This window comes from Symphalangus syndactylus, chromosome 3, assembly GCF_028878055.3.
Source record: "Symphalangus syndactylus isolate Jambi chromosome 3, NHGRI_mSymSyn1-v2.1_pri, whole genome shotgun sequence".
Classification (NCBI taxonomy): Eukaryota; Metazoa; Chordata; class Mammalia; order Primates; family Hylobatidae; genus Symphalangus; species Symphalangus syndactylus.
In genome coordinates, this window is record NC_072425.2 from 35,611,462 (window position 1) to 35,629,585 (window position 18,124).

The 18,124-nt window shown below is 44.1% G+C and overlaps 1 protein-coding gene across 7 annotated transcripts in view; it reads left to right on the forward strand.

Annotated features, from left to right (window-relative positions):
* PTPN3 (protein tyrosine phosphatase non-receptor type 3) overlaps positions 1–4,549 on the forward strand; it is a 120,898-nt gene extending 116,349 nt beyond the window's left edge. For all 7 annotated transcript variants that reach the window (XM_055271549.2, XM_055271550.2, XM_063636141.1 and 4 more), the window contains one exon: positions 644–4,549. In XM_055271549.2, the coding sequence (XP_055127524.1) occupies positions 644–721 (78 nt within the window). In that variant the 3' untranslated portion in view covers positions 722–4,549. The remainder of the gene's footprint in view (positions 1–643) is intronic.
* The last annotated feature ends 13,575 nt before the right edge of the window (positions 4,550–18,124 follow it).

The window sequence follows — 18,124 nt, forward strand, 5'->3', positions numbered from 1 at the left end:
TGATAGATAGATAGATAGATAGATAGATAGATAGATAGATAGATAGATAGAATGATTGATTGGTTGATTTTCCTAGCTGGAGAAGCTCAGTCTAAATGCTTTTATCCCCCCTGTATACTTTGCTACAATGTTTCTTAGGTATTTGCTAAGATAAATGACTGTATCCTGCAGAGCCTCTTTCAGTGGCTCTGCTTTGTAAAACACAATCCAGACTCCTTACCCCAACACAAGGCGCCCACAACCAGGTCCCAGCCCACCTGTGCAGCTCCTCATCCTCCACATGTCCAGGTGTTGAGTCCAGGAGCAGGCTCCCTGACCCCATTTCTCAAAATGGGCTCTTACTGAGGCTTCCACACTTCCACTTACAAGAACAGCCGCCCCATAGGGACCTTTGCTCCTTCCTGACTCCCCCAGACTGCCAGTTCCTCCGCCTGTCATGTTTCCATGACACTTTGCCCATCCCTCTCTGGAAGTGCCCCCTCCCCACATCATATAGGAACTAGGGCTTCACAGGTGTACCTGGCCTGTGGCCCAGAGTTGGCACTCGGAATATTTACAAATGCTGCAAAAGACCCAGCGGTACAGGGTGGTAGGCAGCATTTCCTGGAGCTACAGGACTTGACAGCTTTTTTTTCTTTTCCAGAGCCAGTACAAGTTTGTGTGTGAAGCGATTCTTCGTGTGTATGAAGAAGGTTTAGTCCAAATGCTGGATCCTAGTTAAGACAACTGTGAAAACGTTCATTCCTCTTTCCCAAGGGCATCCTCCTTGAGAGAGGAGGACAGACCTCTCTGGAAGCAGCAAGAGGAACCAGTAGCTGTGGGAAAGGAATGGGCACCTCTGAACCCAGGCACTTTAAACTTCTATAGAAAAGATATAGTGTACATAGGAACTGGTGTAGATAAGCATGCAATTATGGCATCATTTAGGCCTGTATTTCTATGGAAAGATACAAAAAGGATCTCAGTTTGGGGCCTGTCCTAATGCCTTCTTCCCTAACATCACCACACACACCCCTGTTGGCATCCTGGAGCAATTGAGACTGGACACCCACAGAGCTGTTGACCTCCCGGCAACAAGATGGTGTGATTATCTCGGGTCGTTTGGATGTTTTGTTTGTTTCTGTGTGTCAGACTGTAAGGGCTGAGCTTTCTGTGCATCTAGGTGGAGCTGGAACAATTCAGATTCACCTGCCCTGATGCTAAGGAAACCCTGATGAATGTACTAGATGGCAGGGCACTGGGGGTCAGGCTGAAGGCTGAGCAACACCTCTCTGCCCTCCCTCCCTTTGTCCCATCTCCCAGCGACTTCCAGTATTCATGTTTCTGAGAATTGTGTCCCTCTTCAGGTTCCCTCTTGGTGCCTGACCTGGATTAGTAATGTGCATTCAGGTGAATTTTCCGCTGAAGCTCTGAGAACTGGTACTCTCAGTGTGTTCTGGTCATCTTGTGGCTTAGTTGTAGAAGCAGGTGTGTCTCTTGCCTCTGCTTGCCTCCTACTGCACACTCAGCACCCAGGACTGGAATCACTGACTACTGAATCTCCTACATGTATTGCTGCTATTTCAAGCTCCTCCACTTGAAACCTTATGATTTTCTCAAGGGGAGATGGGACAGTGTCATCTAAATATTCCGAATGTTTGGCCTTCTGAGAAAAGAGCTTCTAGTAATTGAACCATGGGAAACCCAGCTTCTGGAGGGTTGGCCGCGGGGGTGTGTACATGTGTGTGCCCAGGGGTGAGTGTTTCTCAGGATTCCTAACGATTCAAATTACCGTTGAGTATATATAAAGAATGAGTCTCTGTATAGAAGAACAAATGTGTGCATTCACCCCCAGTCACAATGGTCTCCATTGCATTTCAAAGGAGAGGATCAGACTATCTGAATATAAACACAATCCGATGTTAATTTATTCTAAGAACACCATCATTTTGATTGTCCTAAAGAATTCTGCCTTTGTGAATACTGTGTTAAATTTTTTTAAATTTGTGATAGGATTGTAGCAAATTATTATTTAAGGAAAATAAATTGCATAAACATTTAATGTGGTATTTTTAAACAGCGGTTTTTATGTACTCAGAAGAGGAAGTTAAGCCAGGTTCTTAATGGTATTTATAGAAAAGATGTTTTCATATTATAATGCACATAAATGAAGCCATTTTGATATTCAGCAAATTCGGTGCCAGTTGAATAGTTTGCTGGTAGCAAGACGGATAAAGACCTATATGGGAGGTTCTTTAGAGCTAGCATGTTTACTTGCCATACTTTCTGTCTTTTCCACATGGATATTTTACTGCTAAATGGCAGAGGTGGGAGGGAGATGTCACACAGTACCATAACCCCATACTGAAAACAAGAAACCACCAGAAGGTTTGCAGCTAAGGGGCAGGGCATTCAGTTCCTACGCCCACTCAGCACTAACTACTTGCGGGCCTGGTCGCTTAGAAGCTCCACCTCTCTTTCATTATCTATAAAGTAAAAACAATAATTAGGACTTTAGTTTGAACGTGAAGATTGAATAAGATCACGCTATCGTGTGACTTTTTATCGGCTAGAACAGCAACAGACACTGCTGTGGGTGAGTTACTTAAAAAAGTTTAGTTATCAGTGATTAGCCCAAAAACACATCAGTCAAAAGTAGAATCCACTGGGTTTTTGTTTCTCTTTTTAGAGACAGGGTCTCACTGTTGCCCAAGCTGGAGTACAGTGGCATGATCATTGTTCACTGCAGCCTCAAATTCCTGGGCTCAAGCAATCCTCACACCTCAGCCTCCTGAGTAGCCGGGACTATAGGCGCATGCCACCTCACCTGGCTCTTTTTTTTTTTTTTTTTTTTTTTTGTAGAGACAGGATCTTGATGTGTTGCCTAGGCTGGTCTCAAACTCCTGGCCTCAAGTGATCTTCCCACCTCGGCCTCCAAAACTGTTGGGATTATAGGCGTGAGCCACTGCGCCCAGCCTGAGTTTTTATGAGAGGAAAATGGAAAATGCTCTTCTAGAAGAGAGAGAACAAGAGCACAAAATAATCTGGACTCACAAAAATTCAACAAGCTCCAAGAAAGCGGGGGGATGGAGGGAACGCTGGCATAAATTTAAATGCCATTAGGATATTTAGCAAATCATTACTGTTTGGTAAAAATGCATCATCACCTGGTGTGCAAAATGCTTGCAGAGTAGTCTAAGTGTCTTTGGAGATGGGTGTTTTACTGTTTTTTTCCAAAAACAAATTGTTTATTATGGTTGCAGAAATGCGCCCATTATGGTCACATAAATTTCTAAAAAGCTTACCAAAGGTTGCAAGCAGTCTTTTCTGCCACTGGGCAGGCCAGCAGTTCAGACCCAGCAGAGGTTGCCAGGAACAAAATCCAGGAAATACTGGGAAGAACAAGACAAGAGAATTATCTAAAAGAGCAAACAATTCAAGTAAATCCTGTAGCTATTACCAATTAAAATCCGTAGCTCAAGATTCCTGTTTCACCACCTTATACACTTAAGCAATTATACTTAAGCCTTTTTTTAGTCCTAAGTGAAGAACTGCATCAGAATCAGGAGAAATATTTTGCCTGGGAAATTTGGCTGGATATGAATGGAGAAGACATTTACATCCTACGTTCTGGCACTTTCTGAAAGATCTAATTAAACACGTTGATGTGCCAATTTAATCAAGATGAGAGATCCCTGCTGGTGTCACCCTCTAGAACCTGCACTTGGTGTTTTGACTTTCCAGAAGAAAAAATGCAACTTTGGTTAGGGGGCAGTGGTTGGATCACACACTTGTACTGGTCTTTCGTTTCTTACCACAGTAATTCATATTTAAATATGCTTTTAGATTAGTGTGGACACTATTGCTGCTGTGTTGCTACCTAACCTTTTTTTTGGGGGGGGGGTACCTCAGAAATGGGCATTTGAGGACAAGCGAAAAAGCCCTCTTCATCCTCCAGAGGCAACAAAGAGGCAGCAGAAATGGGGAAAGATTGTGAGAGGCAGGGCTGGGGTCTAGACCTGGATTTAGGCAAGATATGTTGCCCTCAACCCTGAGTTTTCTTATATGTAAAAAGGGAAGGTTGGGCTGGACAAGAGGAGGTCAAGATTTGCCATTCTGGGAGCCTGATACTCCAGAGAATCAAAATTAATCCTAAACCAAAGCTTTATGGCTGCTACAGAGACGTGTCACATTTCTGTGACTTATCACCAAGAGTTTGTCCCTCAGAGTTTGGCGCTATTGAATGCAAAGACAAGGATGGCCGCCCTCTGGTTCTTGCCTGTTGTCCTTGGCTGAGAGCAGTCTCGATAAAGATGGCAAAGATTCTGTGACCTCAGACTGGGGACCAAACGCTTGGGAGTCTGATGGCCGGGCTGGGCCACCATTCTCATAGCTCTCATTCTGTTTGGAGCAACTAAAGGATTTGTGTGAAGTTATTTGGAAAAGGACCTTAACTGAGCAGCAATCTTTTTTCTGTATATTTGGAATGTTTTTCATTCTGACCTGTTCTGTCAGTGATTCTACTGAAAAACAATTTGATCAATATAAAAATGTTCAAGCTATGCAACACTGTTATTGTCTGTTGACATTTTTATTCTAATTGATTTCTGCAAATCTTTTCTTATTTGTGTTTGCTTTTTCCTTTCATTTAGAAATCAACTCTTTTGGAGGAGAGTGCTCTCCGCTCATCTCCACCTTCCCTCTGATCAGGAGCATGAACTCCCATCTTGGCCTTGTCCTGGGGTATTAGCCATTCTCATGCTGCTAATAAAGACGTACCTGAGACTGGGTAATTTATGAAAGAAAGAGGTTCAGTGGACTCACAATTCCACGGGGCTGGGGAGGCCTCACAATCATGGTGGAAGGCGAATGAGAAGCAAAGTCACATCTTACATGGTGGCGGGCAGGAGAGCTTGTGCAGGGGAACTCCCATTTATAAAGCCATCTGATCTCGTGAGACTTATTCACTACCACGAGAACAGTATGGGGGAAACCTCCCCCATGATTCAGTTATCTCCACCTGGCTCCACCCTTGACATGTGGGGATTATTACAATCCAAGGTGAGATTTGGGTGGGGACACAGCCAAATTATATCACCTGGTGTGGCAAATTCTATATCCAAATTAGGTTCCACCATCCTGACAAGAGTAGCTTTCACATAGTACAAGTTCACCTTTTGTCCTGCAGGGCTGCCAGGGTGGCTTCATGGTCACCAGGGTACCACGTTCCTCCCCACTTGTTGCTCGGCCATCCTCAGTCTGCAGCTCCATCACACATTCCAGCTAGCAGGAGGGAGGCAAGGGGAGGAGAAAAGCATGATCCCTCCCTGGAGGGGGTGCCACCAGGGTATTGTACATCCTGTTGATCAGAACTTTGTCACAGGGCCATACCTACTGCAAGGAAGAGAGTAGAGGGAAGGTCATTTTTATTCCAGGAAACCATGTGCCTAACAAATTCAGGGCTTCTATCTCTGAGAAACAAAATAATAGGTTTGAGGGACAATTAGTGCTCTCTGCCATCACTCAACCCTTTGGCTGTCCTTCTTTTGTGACACAGAATCCGCTCTGTTGCCCAGGCTGGAGTGTAGTGGCACAATCACAGCCTACTGCAGCCTTGATTTCCCAGACTCAAGCGATCCTCCTACCTCAACCCCCCTAGTAGCTGAGACTATAGACATGTGCCACCACACCCAGCTAATTTTTAAAAATTTTTGTCAAGACAGGATCTTGCTGTGTTGACCAGGTTCATCCCAAAATCCTGGGCTCAAGTGATCCTCCCATGTTGGCATTCCCAAAGTGCTGGGATTACAGGCATGAGGCACTGCACCTGGCCCATCACAGCTTCTATAGCCTGCTTACTCCTTGGGCAGTTTTGGGGGAGTCCCCAAGGTTACTTTCATGGTTCAGGAAGACCAGGCATGCAGTTTCTTAGAAAATAGAATCCATCAGCTACTCACAGTGGAAGATCTGCTCTGCTTCTGCCTCTTCAACTTGAAGGTGGTCGCCTTGAGGCTGCCTGGAAAAGAAGCATGGGTGGGAGTAACACCCTTAGTCTGGTCTTTGAAGCGACCTGGTTTGCATTTTCTGGCAGAGAAGCCTTATCTGCACTAAGGCTGCCACTTCAAAGCCACTGCGCTTAATAGCTGCAGTTTGAAGGACAAAAGCAGTTGTCATTTTCAGCGCTTCAAGACTTTAATCAGCTTTGAGTGCAGCTATTGACAGCACCTCTCTGAGCAAAGCAAGATTCCCTCCTGTCTTAGCCTGCTTACTGTTGCTATACAGGAATACCTGAGGCTGGGCAATTTATAAAGAAAAGAGGTTTATTTGCCTGATGGTTCTGCAGACTGTATAAAAAGCATGGCACCCACATCTGCATCTGGTGAGGGCCTCGGGCCTCTTCCACTCATGGCAAAAGGCGAAGGGGAGTGAGTGTGTGCAGATCACATGATGAGACAGGAAGCAAGAGAGCAGGGAGAAGGGCCAGGCTTTTTTTTAACAACTTGCTCTTACTGAAATGAAGAGAGTGAGAACTCTCCCCATCCTCAGGGAGGACATTATTCATGGGGGATTTACCTTTATGACCCAAACACCTCCCATTAGGCCCCACCTCCAACTTTGGAGAATGCATTTCTACATGAGATTTGGAGAAAACAAACATCAACTATAACACCTCCCATCTCTGCTTGCAAGCTGGCTGCTGCAGCCCCAGTTCATCTCATGTATATAGGACTGTGAAAAGCAACAAGGAGCAACATTCACACTTCCTGCATCCTGCCACCATTTTCTCTTGCTGTGTGTGGCCTCAGTCCGAATGTAGTCCATCTTCCACATACCGAGTAGCAGATAACAATTTCATCAATGTTTAGCCATTACACAAAAGGCAATATTTGTATCTTTGCCATCTGCTGGCCCACCAATTCCACTAAGCCAGTGCCACATTTTAGATGCTATTTGCAGCATTTTGTCTTCAGGTATCAAATTCTGAATCTGAAAGTCAAAGTAAAGGTGGTTCAAGCAAAACGGTTTATTTCTCTCTCGCATAAACACCAGCAGCCCAGAGCTGGTACCACTCACTGGGGACCCAGTTTCCTCCAATCTGGTCACTCCACTGTCCTCAACACACAGCTTCCACATCATAGTCCAAAATGGCTGCTCCAGCTCCAACCATCACATCAACATTCCAGCAAGATAAACAAAAGAATACCCTTTCCCTCTAAGTATACCTCCTCAAAATTTCATGCACTACTCTGACTTACAAACAGTTGGCCAGAACTTAATCATATGGATACACTGTGCTGCAAGACAGGTTAGGAAATGTAATCTTTATCCTAGATGGCAGTACACAGCCAAAATTCAACAGGCTGAATTCAAGAGGCTTTCACTGAAGGAGAAATTATTATTAGGGCACAATTAGCAGCTTCCCCTGCATATTCTTTGACTTCAGATCTACTAAAGGGTTGATTCATGAGGAGTTAACCTTACTCAAGACCCAGCATACAGGAACAAATGCAATTCTGTCATTTAAGCAAGACTGACCCACTTTTTTTTTTTTAAGACAGAATCTCTCTCTGTCTCCCAGGCTGGAGTGCAGTGGCGCAATCTCAGCTCACTGCAACCTCTACCTCGTGATTTCAAGTGATTCTCATGCCTCAGCCCCCGGGGTAGCTGGGATTACAGGCGTGCACCACCACACCCTGCTAATTTTTGTATTTTTAGTAGAGACAGGGTTTCACCATGTTGGCCAGGCTGGTCTTGAATTCCCGACCTCGGGTGATCTGCCCACCTCAACCTCCCAAAGTGCTGGGACTGCAGGTGTGAGTCACCACACCTGGCTGTGACCCACTGTCTTGAAGTATAGCACTGATAGCTTTTGACAGGATCAGCACTCATCCATTATGTACATGAACCATTTGAGTAAGAATGGACAGATCACAAACTTCTAGAAATCCCAGAACCCTACCCCCTAATTATACAGGCCAGTCCTCATCTGTGACTGCCCTTGTAACCTTTGGTGGTTAGTCTCTAATCCTCTGGATTCCTTTTAGGGTCCAGGAAATCTCCGGAATTTTCCTTGAGGCTGCCCCAGGACTTTCAACATGATTACCCAAACCAGAGGAAGAACCAGGTAAGACTTGTTGGGATGCAGCAGCAGCGTTCTCGGGAGAGATGGTGACAGTGAGGATGGAGGTGAAGTGATCACAACCCAGACATGATTAAAAAGAAAAGTAATGAGTTGAGACCTGGCAGGTGTGCAGGGGGAGAAACAGGGGATGAGGCCATTTCATAAGTTGGGCAACTGTGTGGATGTTGGTCCTACAAACAAGAACTAGAAATGGGGATAATGGTGAGAATGTTCTTTGGGTCTCTAACATTGGGGACATGTGTAAACGGTCTGAAGAGTCTCAGGCAGCTATGTCTGAACACAAACCTTTATTCTCAAAACGATGCAGACATTTCTGAGTCCTGAGCACTTCAATCAGCCACGGTAGATGCCTTTTCTTTTGTGCCATTCCTATTTACATTTTAATCCATTGAAATGATTTCTTTTTTTAATTAAAAAAAAGAGAGAGATGGAATTGTGCTTTGTTGTCCAGGCTGGTCTCCAACTCCTGGCTTTAAGCAATCCTCCTGCCTTGGCCTCCCAGACTGCTGGAATTACAGGTGTGAGCCATTGCACTTGGCCCGATTCAAATGATTCTATAATTGAATCCAATTATTAAAATTATCTCTCTGGGGGTAAGCATGCAGTTGTCTTAATCTGCTCAGGCTTCTATAACAAAACCATAAACTAGGTGGCTTAAGCAATAGATATTTATTTCCCACAGTTCTGGAGGCAGGGAGTCCAAAATCAAGATGCCAGCAAATTTATTTCCTGGCCAGGACTCTCTTCCTAGATGGTAAATGGCCATCTTCCTGCTGTGTCCTCCAATGGTGACAAGAGGGAGCCTGTATCTCTTCCTCTCTTTGTAAGGACGCTAATTCCATCATAAGAGCCCCTTCCTCCTGGCCTCACCTAACCTACCTCCAAAGGCTTCTCCAAATACCACCCCATGGGGGTCAGGGCTTCAGCATATGAATTTGGGAGGCGACATAATTCAGTGCATAGTGTAGTAAAAGTCATATTTTATCATAATTCTAAACAGAAGTCCATGTCCTCTCTCTCAGAGGCCTTGTTGTCCCCCAGAGCCCCACAACAAGACAGGTGAGGAGGGGAGGACTGCTCCCATTGGGTCCCCAGCCTCGTCCTGTGTGGTCCTCTGCTGGCTGGTGGTCTTGGCGCAGGCATTGTGTGCCTTTCTTTAGTAGGGTTCAGCTTTACCCTGGCCCTCTCCAACATGGATAAACAACCCTCTTCCTTCCTCTCAGGGGTGTGGGGAAACATGCCATCTTCCAGCCACCACCCCAACCCAGTTTCTGAGTCATGCAGCCCATCACTCAGCCAGGTGGCTCCATGGACAACCTTACGTTTTTACCATCTCTGTTCCTCCATAGACGGCAACGTAAAGGAGGCCCCCCGGAGCTATGCAAGGTAGCAGTACTGACCATGCTTCCTCACATAGACCACAAGAACCACTGTGCCAAATTCTGCACTGCCCCGGAGCTCTGCAGATATCGAATCGCAGCTGATGGCTTTCTGGCCTAACCTGAAACCTGCTCCAGCTGCAACTCCATCCCCTTCCCATCTGTTGACCTTCATACTGCCCCTTTTACCACCCAACAGTCAGCCCAAGATTCTGATGGAATACTTGTTGAAAATAAGCCTCATGCCTTGGAGGCTTTAACTTGCATCTTTTCATTTAATGCCAAGTAGACAATTGTGAGTAAAGGGAGGAATTCTCTCTCCCCTCCCCTCTCCCAGCTTCATACCCCAGGCAGAAATGGTGGTGCTTCTAAAGTGGTGTGGCAAAAGAACAAAAATAAAAATAAAAAAATAAAGTGGTGTGGCCAGTAACAATGTCAAAATCCCATCTCAGACCTGGTTCCTGAGAACCCCACTACCATGGCCCCTAAACACAGAGCATGGCGTGAACTGTTGACACCACTGAGGCCCACCCTACCCTGGACCCTGACTAGATGGGGCCCTGCAACTACCACCCTCACTATAACTAATCTACATTGTTCATGCTTCTTGGCTTCTCTGAATTCTGATTAAGAGCTGGGGGCAGGCTGGATGCAGTGGCTCATGCCCTGTAATCCCTTTGGGAGGGAGGTGGGAGACTGAGGCAGGAGGATCACTTAAGGCCAGGAATTCAAGACCAGTCTGGGCAACATAGCAAGTCCTCATCTCTGTTTAATAAAAAAAAAAATAGAGATGATCTCTGGCAGAGCCTAGCTTGTGTGCCCATGCCTAGCTGCAAGGGAGGCTGAAAATGCAAGAATTTGGCATTTTCCGCCTCTGTAATTTGAGATGTGGGAATTGATTTCTGCCTTACATGGTGGAGATGTCTCCAAATGAGAAGCTGGATGATCAAAACAAATGTCCGCTATAGTCCACCACTTTCGCTCTCAATATTCTCCTCATACTTGTAAAATATAACAGCACCTGGCAAAGAATGACCATCCCTTACGTAAGTGAAAATGCTCACCCTTCCCCAAAAGTGGCCAAACAGAGCTCTCCTCAACTTCAACTAGGGGCAAATCCCAGATCTCAATTTTTTTTCTATTTGGTCATGAGCCTATCTCATTTTCCTGTACTCTGTGGGCTAAATTGTATGTGATAACTATCAGCATTCCCTATAACACAATAAAAGAAAAAGGAGAAGTAAAATTAGATATTTTAAATTATACATAATTTAAGAAAAAAATACAATAGAACTCCCTGGTGTGAGGGGGCATTGCCCACCGGGCAGGTGCTGTCTGGACTCTGTCCAGAGTGTGAGTCACTCTGCCCTAGGCCTCTGGGGCTCCACTGAGAAACTGAGATTTCACTGAGGTCAGGGGGAGGGTTTTGGCTGCAGTAAGAGACCTACCTGGCAAACGGGGAAGGTGTGTGAGGGAGAACGTGCTTGATTGTGATCAAGGCCGGTAAGTCCAGTTTCTAAACAAAAGAGATGCTATTTATAAACCTCCATCAAAACTCAGTCACTTGAAACCAACAACTGAGAAAAGCCTAGAAATATACTTTCTAAAATAATGATTAAAGTTATAGTCCCTACCGTGGTCCGTTTCTTGCACCAAATCCAGACTGTCCTCAATTACAAAGAGTTTGTAGGAATTCCATTTTTGCCTTGTATAGAATTGTCTGAAAGCGCAGGAGCGCAAGGGGCCAAAGAGCTGATATTTTCCTTCTAGACACCTCCCTGCAAACCTCTTTTACTTTTCTGTTTTCCTATTTAAGTAAATTGGCCTCAGGCAAATCCTCTCTGACAATTTTTTTTTTTAATCTTCATCTTTTCAAATCTACCTCATTAATTTCAGGAAAGCTCTCCTCTCGCTTTTCTTCATACCATCAAAAACTGAAAAAGATGTTCATAGCAGGTTTCTTCATAATGGCCAAAAAGTAGATACAATGTCCATCAGCTAATGAATCAATAAACAAAACATGGTTGGCCAGGTGCAGTGGTTCACACCTGAAATCCCAGCACTTTGGGAGGCCAAGGTGGACGGATCATTTGAGCCTAGGAGGTCAAGATCAGCCGGGGCAACATGGCCAAACCCCGTCTCTACAAAACAATAAAAAAAAAAAAAATTTATCCAGGCATGGTGGTGTGCTCCTATGGTCCCAGCTACTCCAGAGGCTGAGGTGGGAGGATCACTTGAACCCAGGAGGTTGAGACTGCAGTGAGCCATGATTGTGCCAGTGCACTCCAGCCTAGGCACAAGAGCGAGACCCTGACTCAAACAAACAAACAAACAAAAAGTGGTATATGTGCACAGTGGAATAGTATTTGGCCATAAAAAGGAGTGAAGTGCTGATACATGGTGGAGCATAGATGACTTTGAAAATATTATGCTGAGCAGAAGAAACCAGACACAAAAGGCCCCATATTATATAACTCCATTTGTAAGAAATACCCAGAATAGGCAATTCCATAGAGACAGAAAGTGGATCAGTGGTTGCCAGGGGCTGGAAGGAAGAGGAATGGGAAGTGACTGCTGATGGGTTTCTTTTTGGAGTATGAAAATATTCTGGAATTAGAGGGTGCTGATGGTGGTACAATGTTGTGAATATACTAAAAACCACTGAATTTTGTGCTGTGAATAGTGACTTATGTAAATTAAATCTCAACTTTTAACAATAGAAGGAAAAAAATTAAAAACAGCCTCATCAGCCCCAGGAGGAAGAGCTTAAGTTGTTCTGAGTGGCAGTTTGTTTGCAGACATCAAAGCCCCATAACATATGGGAAACCACTAACCCAGTAATTTCACGTCTGGGAATCTGACCTAAGAGAATAACTTAAGGGCTTTGTTTTATGATATTAAGACAGTTTTTAATATCATTTTTACAGCAAGTTATCTTTATAATAGTGAAAATTTTGAAACAATCTCAATGCTCATTAGTCTGAATGTGGTTCAGTAAACATTGAGGTATCTTTGTTATGAGACACGATGCAACTCTGAAAGTGGAAGTGGGAGCTGTAGGTATCTATACACAGAAAGTAGCCATGATGGCCGGACGGAGTGGCTCACAACTGTAATCCCAGCACTTTGGGAGGCCGAGGCAGTTGGATCACGAGGTCAAGAGATCGAGACCATCCTGGTCAACACGGTGAAACCCTGTCTCTACTAAAAATACAAAAATTAGCTGTGTGGTGGTACACACCTGTAGTCTCAGCTACTCAGGAGGCTAAGGCAGGAGAATCACTTGAACCCGGGAGGCAGAGGTTGCTGTGAGCCAAGATCACACCACTGCACTCCAACCTGGTGACAGAGTGAGACTGCATCTCAAAAAAAAAAAAAAAAGTAGCCATGATATTTTGATAAGTAAGAAACACAAGTTACGGAATGGTATCACTATGTAATTCAAACTTTTTTTTGAAATAGAATCTCACTCTGTCACACAGGCTGGAATGCAGTGGTGCTTATCATGGCTCACTGCAGCCTCGAATTCCCGGGCTCAAATGATCCTCCCACCTCAACTTCCCAAGTAGCTGGGACTATAGGTGTGAGTCACCCTGTGCAGATAATTTTTAAATATTGTGTAAAGATGGAGTCTTGCTATGTTCCCCAGGCCGGTTTCAACCTCCTGGGCTCAAGTGATCCTCCCTTGGCCTCCCTGGGATTAAAGGTCCGAGCCACCACACTTGGCTTGGATTCGGACTTTAGCTAAAGTCAGTATAGTGTGGGGGCTAAGAATAGATATTATGGAGCCAAACAATCTAGATTCAAATTCCAGCTTCTCACCATTTACCAGTTGTATGTCCTGGTAAATTATCTAAACTCTCTGGCCCGTTTTCTTTAACCCTTAGGAGCTTCAGTTTTCTCATCTATAGACTGAGGATAATAATATCACCTATCTCATAGGCTTGGCATGAAAATTGAGTCGTTATGTGGCAAATTAGACCATTTGTGGTGCATAAGTGCTCTGTTATCTATTACCGTTTTAGATAAACAGATGATAATAGATCAGTGATAAATAAATCAAAGATAGCTCATAGATTGACATGATAGATAGAGACATAGATAGATAGATAGATAGATAGATAGATAGATAGATAGACAGACAGATAATAGCAAAAGTGGAGAAATGCCAATGTGTTAAGAATGGTTCTTGCATACCTGTAATCCCAGAACTTTGGGAGGCCAAGGCAGGCGGATAGCTTGAGGCCAGGAGTTCGAGACCAGCCTGGGCAATATGGCAAAACCTTGTCTTTACCAAAAATACAAAAATGAGCCAGGCATGGTGGTGCACACCTGTATTCACAGCTATTCGGGAAGCTGAGGTGGAGGATGGTTTGAGCCCGGGAGGCAGAGGTTGCAGTGAGCCGAGATCTTGCAGCTGTATTCCAGCCTGGGCAACAGAACCAGAACCTGTCTGGAAAAAAAAGAATGGCTGTCTAGTCTGGGTGCTGTTGTTTACACCTGTAATCCCAGCACTTTTGGGAAGCTGAGGCCGGAGGATTTCTTGAGCCCAGGAGTTCAAGACCAGCCTGGGCAACATAATAAGACCCTGTCTCTAAAAAAACCCAAATTTGGCTGGGCGCTGTGGCTCACGGCTATAATCCCAGGATTTTGGGAGGCCAAGGTGGATGGATCGCCTGAGGTCAGGAGTTTGAGACCAGCCTGGCCAACATGGTGAAACCCTGTCTCTACTAAAAATACAAAACTTAGTTGTGTGTGGTGGCGCGCACCTGTAATCCCAGCTACTCGGGAGGCTGAGGCAGGAGAAATGCTTGAATCCGGGAGACAGAGGTTGCAGTGAGCCAAGATTGCACCACTGCACTCCAGCCTGGGCCACAGGGTGAGACTCCATCTCAAAAAAAAAACTTGGGAGGCCAGGTGGATCACCTGAGGTCAGGAGTTCCTGACCAGCCTGACCAACATGGTGAAACCCTGTCTCCACTAAAAATACAAAAACTAGCCAGGCATGGTGGTGTGTGCCTGTATTCCCAGCTACTCAGGAGGCTGAGGCAGGAGAATCGCTTGAACCCGGGAGGCAGAGCAGTGAGCCGAGATTGTGCTACTGCACTCCAGCATGAGTGACAGAGCAAAACTCCATCTCAAAAAATAAATAAATACAAACAAATAAAGAATAGTTATCTCTACTTATAGAGTTATAGGTGAATTTCTTTTTCTTCTTTTTGCTAACTGGTATAGTCTGTTTCTGTAATGAACATGTGTCATTTGTAAATTTTTTAAAGGCTAGAATATTGCTACAGATACATATATATGGAAGAAGTAAAAAACATTAACCTTGGCAGTGAAATTAGATGTAAGAGTCAGAGCCTCTCACTCTTCCTTGTGTCAGACAGGATTCTTTTGATTGCAAGTAACAATAACCCAACTCAGACTAGCTTAAGCCAAAAAGGGTGATTCTTGGGCAAGACAAGAGGGAGGTGCCAGAATGGAGGGAAGGTTTCAGGAAGTAGGGCAGCTTGATGGAAGAGTTGGATTCTTGGCTCCTTTTAATTCTGTTTCTCTCAGACTTCATTATCTTGGATGTCTTCAGATAGCCTGGTAGGTGGCTCTTCCTCACAGCTCCAAAGCTAAAAAGGAAAGAGAACATTCCCTCCATTCCACTTCAGCCCTGCTTAGCAGAGCTCTCTGATTGGCCCAGCTCATGGTATTTGCTCACCCCGAAGGCCAGTTAGTGTTGACCACCCCAACAGAACTCAAGAGCAGCAGAAAGGAACAGCTCCCCAGAGAAAGGAGGGGTCCATCGGGGTAGACTAAGCTCTAAAAGGCCCTGATATTTTGGCTGGCCCTAAAATCAGCCCATCACTGACCCAAACACTTGACAAACTGGCTTCTTCCACAAGCCCCTGGAAAGTGTCCAGAGGCCGCCTTCAAAGTTGCAAGAGTTACCTAATCCCTGCCTCATGTTATTTGAATTAAAACTGTATTACTCCATAGAAATTGAGGACAAGAAAGAAGAAAAGACAAAACAAAAACCAAACTGTATTACTTCAAGGACCAGCCTTCAAGAAGGAGAGGAAAACCGTCATTCTATTTCCACTTTGATTTACGATGTCACCATCCCCAAGGTATTCTAGTTAATATTGCACATATGGTGTGGACGAAGTCAATTTGGAATTCCAAACCTTCATATGAAGATGACTTGTTTTAACACAACTCTCTTTCCACAAGCCAATCACTTTAAGTTTTTTTTGCCCAGTGCACACACAGTGCCTTCTTGCTCCCTCTGACAGGAATGTGACAATAACTTATTTTATTGTGTTTTTAAAAATAGAGGTGAGGGTCTTACTCTGTTGCCCAGGCTGGTCTTGAACTCCTGGGCTCAAGTGATCCTCCTGCCTTGGCCTCCCAAACTGCTGGGATTATAGGCACTGAGCCACTGTGTCCAGCCAGGAATATGACAACTTCTGTCCTCAGCAATTCCCTCAGCTCTGTCTTCTCCTTTCCTCATATCCACATGCCCCATGCCTTCCCAGTTGCCCAGGTCCAGCTCAAATGCCCTCTCCTCCAGGAAGCCTTCCTTGTCTGCTCCTTTCTCAACTGGAGCCTTGTTTCCTGGAGAGAATCATACATTGTCCATCTCTGTGTCCCTACACAGACACACACACTGTTAAGTAGACCTTAATAAATGCTTTTTGAATGAATATAGGCTAGTACTCTTTCCCTTACACTACCAATCTTCCTTTTTTACATGATTTAATGCCCCATCCTCATGGCAAGGCGTATTTAAGAGCCTGGGGGAGAAAAAATAAAAGATTTCTAGATCTGACCACACAAAAATTCAGAACACCAGAAACATAATAAAAAAGCAGTCAAGAAACTGAGAAAAATATTTGGAACAAATATGACAAAATAAAAAATGTGTTTTTTTTTTTTTTAGTTTAAACTTGGCAAAAACTAAAAGTCATGTTTTTGAAGCATATGTAGTGATCATTTTGTGAAAAATATTTAAATATAGAAAATCCTGGAAAATCAACAACGTTTCAATAGTAATTAGACCAAGCTCATGAGCTTACGGGTGAGATTTGTTTTTTTAAGTTTTGCTCTTTTCTAATTTTTAAATAATAAACAAGCATTACATACATAATCAGAAGAAGACAGCAATAGATGGCACCTTTTGCTGAATTTCCTATAAGACTCAATGTTGGTAAGGAAGTGGTGAGATGAAAGATTGGAGCAACTTTCTGGGGGGGCAATTTAATAGAACATATTAAGAACTTCCGGCTGGGCGCAGTGGTTCACATCTGTAATCCCAGCACTTTGGGAGGCTGAGGCAGGCAGATCACGAGGCAGGCAGATCACAAGGCAGGAGATCGAGAATATCTTGGCCAACGTGGCGAAACCCCGTCTCTACTAAAAATACAAAAATTAGCTGGGCATGGTGGCGCGTGTCTGTAATCCCTGCTACTCGGGAGGCCGAGGCAGGAGAATCACTTGAACCCGGGAGGCCGAGGTTGCAGTGAGCTGAGATCGTGCCATTGTACTCCAGCCTGGGTGACGAGAGAGAACTCTGTCTCAAAAAAAAAAAAAAAAAAAAAAAAGAACTTCCAAAATATTTACATTCTGTAAACCAACTTCTGGTCATTGGTTCTAATGACTAGAATAAAACAGGACTACCAGAAAACAAAATGACTAGGAAATAAAACAGAAATTGGAACGATGATTTCTGTAAAGCAATATTCATTGCTGAGGTGTCTAACACGCAGCAATATTAGAAACTTAAGTATCTAATATTTAAGATGTGGGTAAAAATTATGGTATGGTCATATGGAATATTAGGCAATCATGAAAATGCCACTTGTAAATAATATTAAAATAACATGAAAAGTGGCTATGACGTACTATTCAGGGTAAAAGCCTGGATTTTTAAAAACTAGGTAAACAGTGTGATGTCCAAGATGTGTATGTGTACGTGTATACAAAAAAAAGGCTCAGATTACACCAATATATTCACAATGAGTATCTCTAGGTCTATGAATTACAGGGGATCTTAGGATTTTTCCACTATTACCATGTGTTTTTTTATAAGAAGAAAAAAATTCTTTTAAACATCACAAATGCACATTACTTCGACTCAGCAATTCAACCGTCAGGAACACATAGTCCTCACCTGTGTGAAGTAGACCACACATCCAGTTATTCACTGCAGCACTGTAATGGCAGAAGGTTGGAAACGACACAAATGCCCTTCAGAGAGGTCTACTTCAATAACATGATTTAGACATACACTGGAATATTCTGCAGTCATAGACAAGAATGAAACACTTTTTATTACTTTATCATTCTATATTAACTTTTTTTTGAGATAGAGTCTCGCTCTGTTGCCCAGGCTGGAGTGCAATGGCACAATCTTGGCTCACTGCAACCTCCGCTTCCCAGGTTCAAGCGATTCTCTTGCCTCAGCCTCCCAAGTAGCTGGGACTACAGGTATGTGCCATCCACACCCACCTAATTTTTGTATTTTTAGTAGAGACAGGGTTTCACCATGTAGCCAGGCGGGTCTCCAACTCCTAACCTTGTGATCTGCCCACTTTGGCCTCCCAAAGTGCTGAGATTACAAGCATGAGCC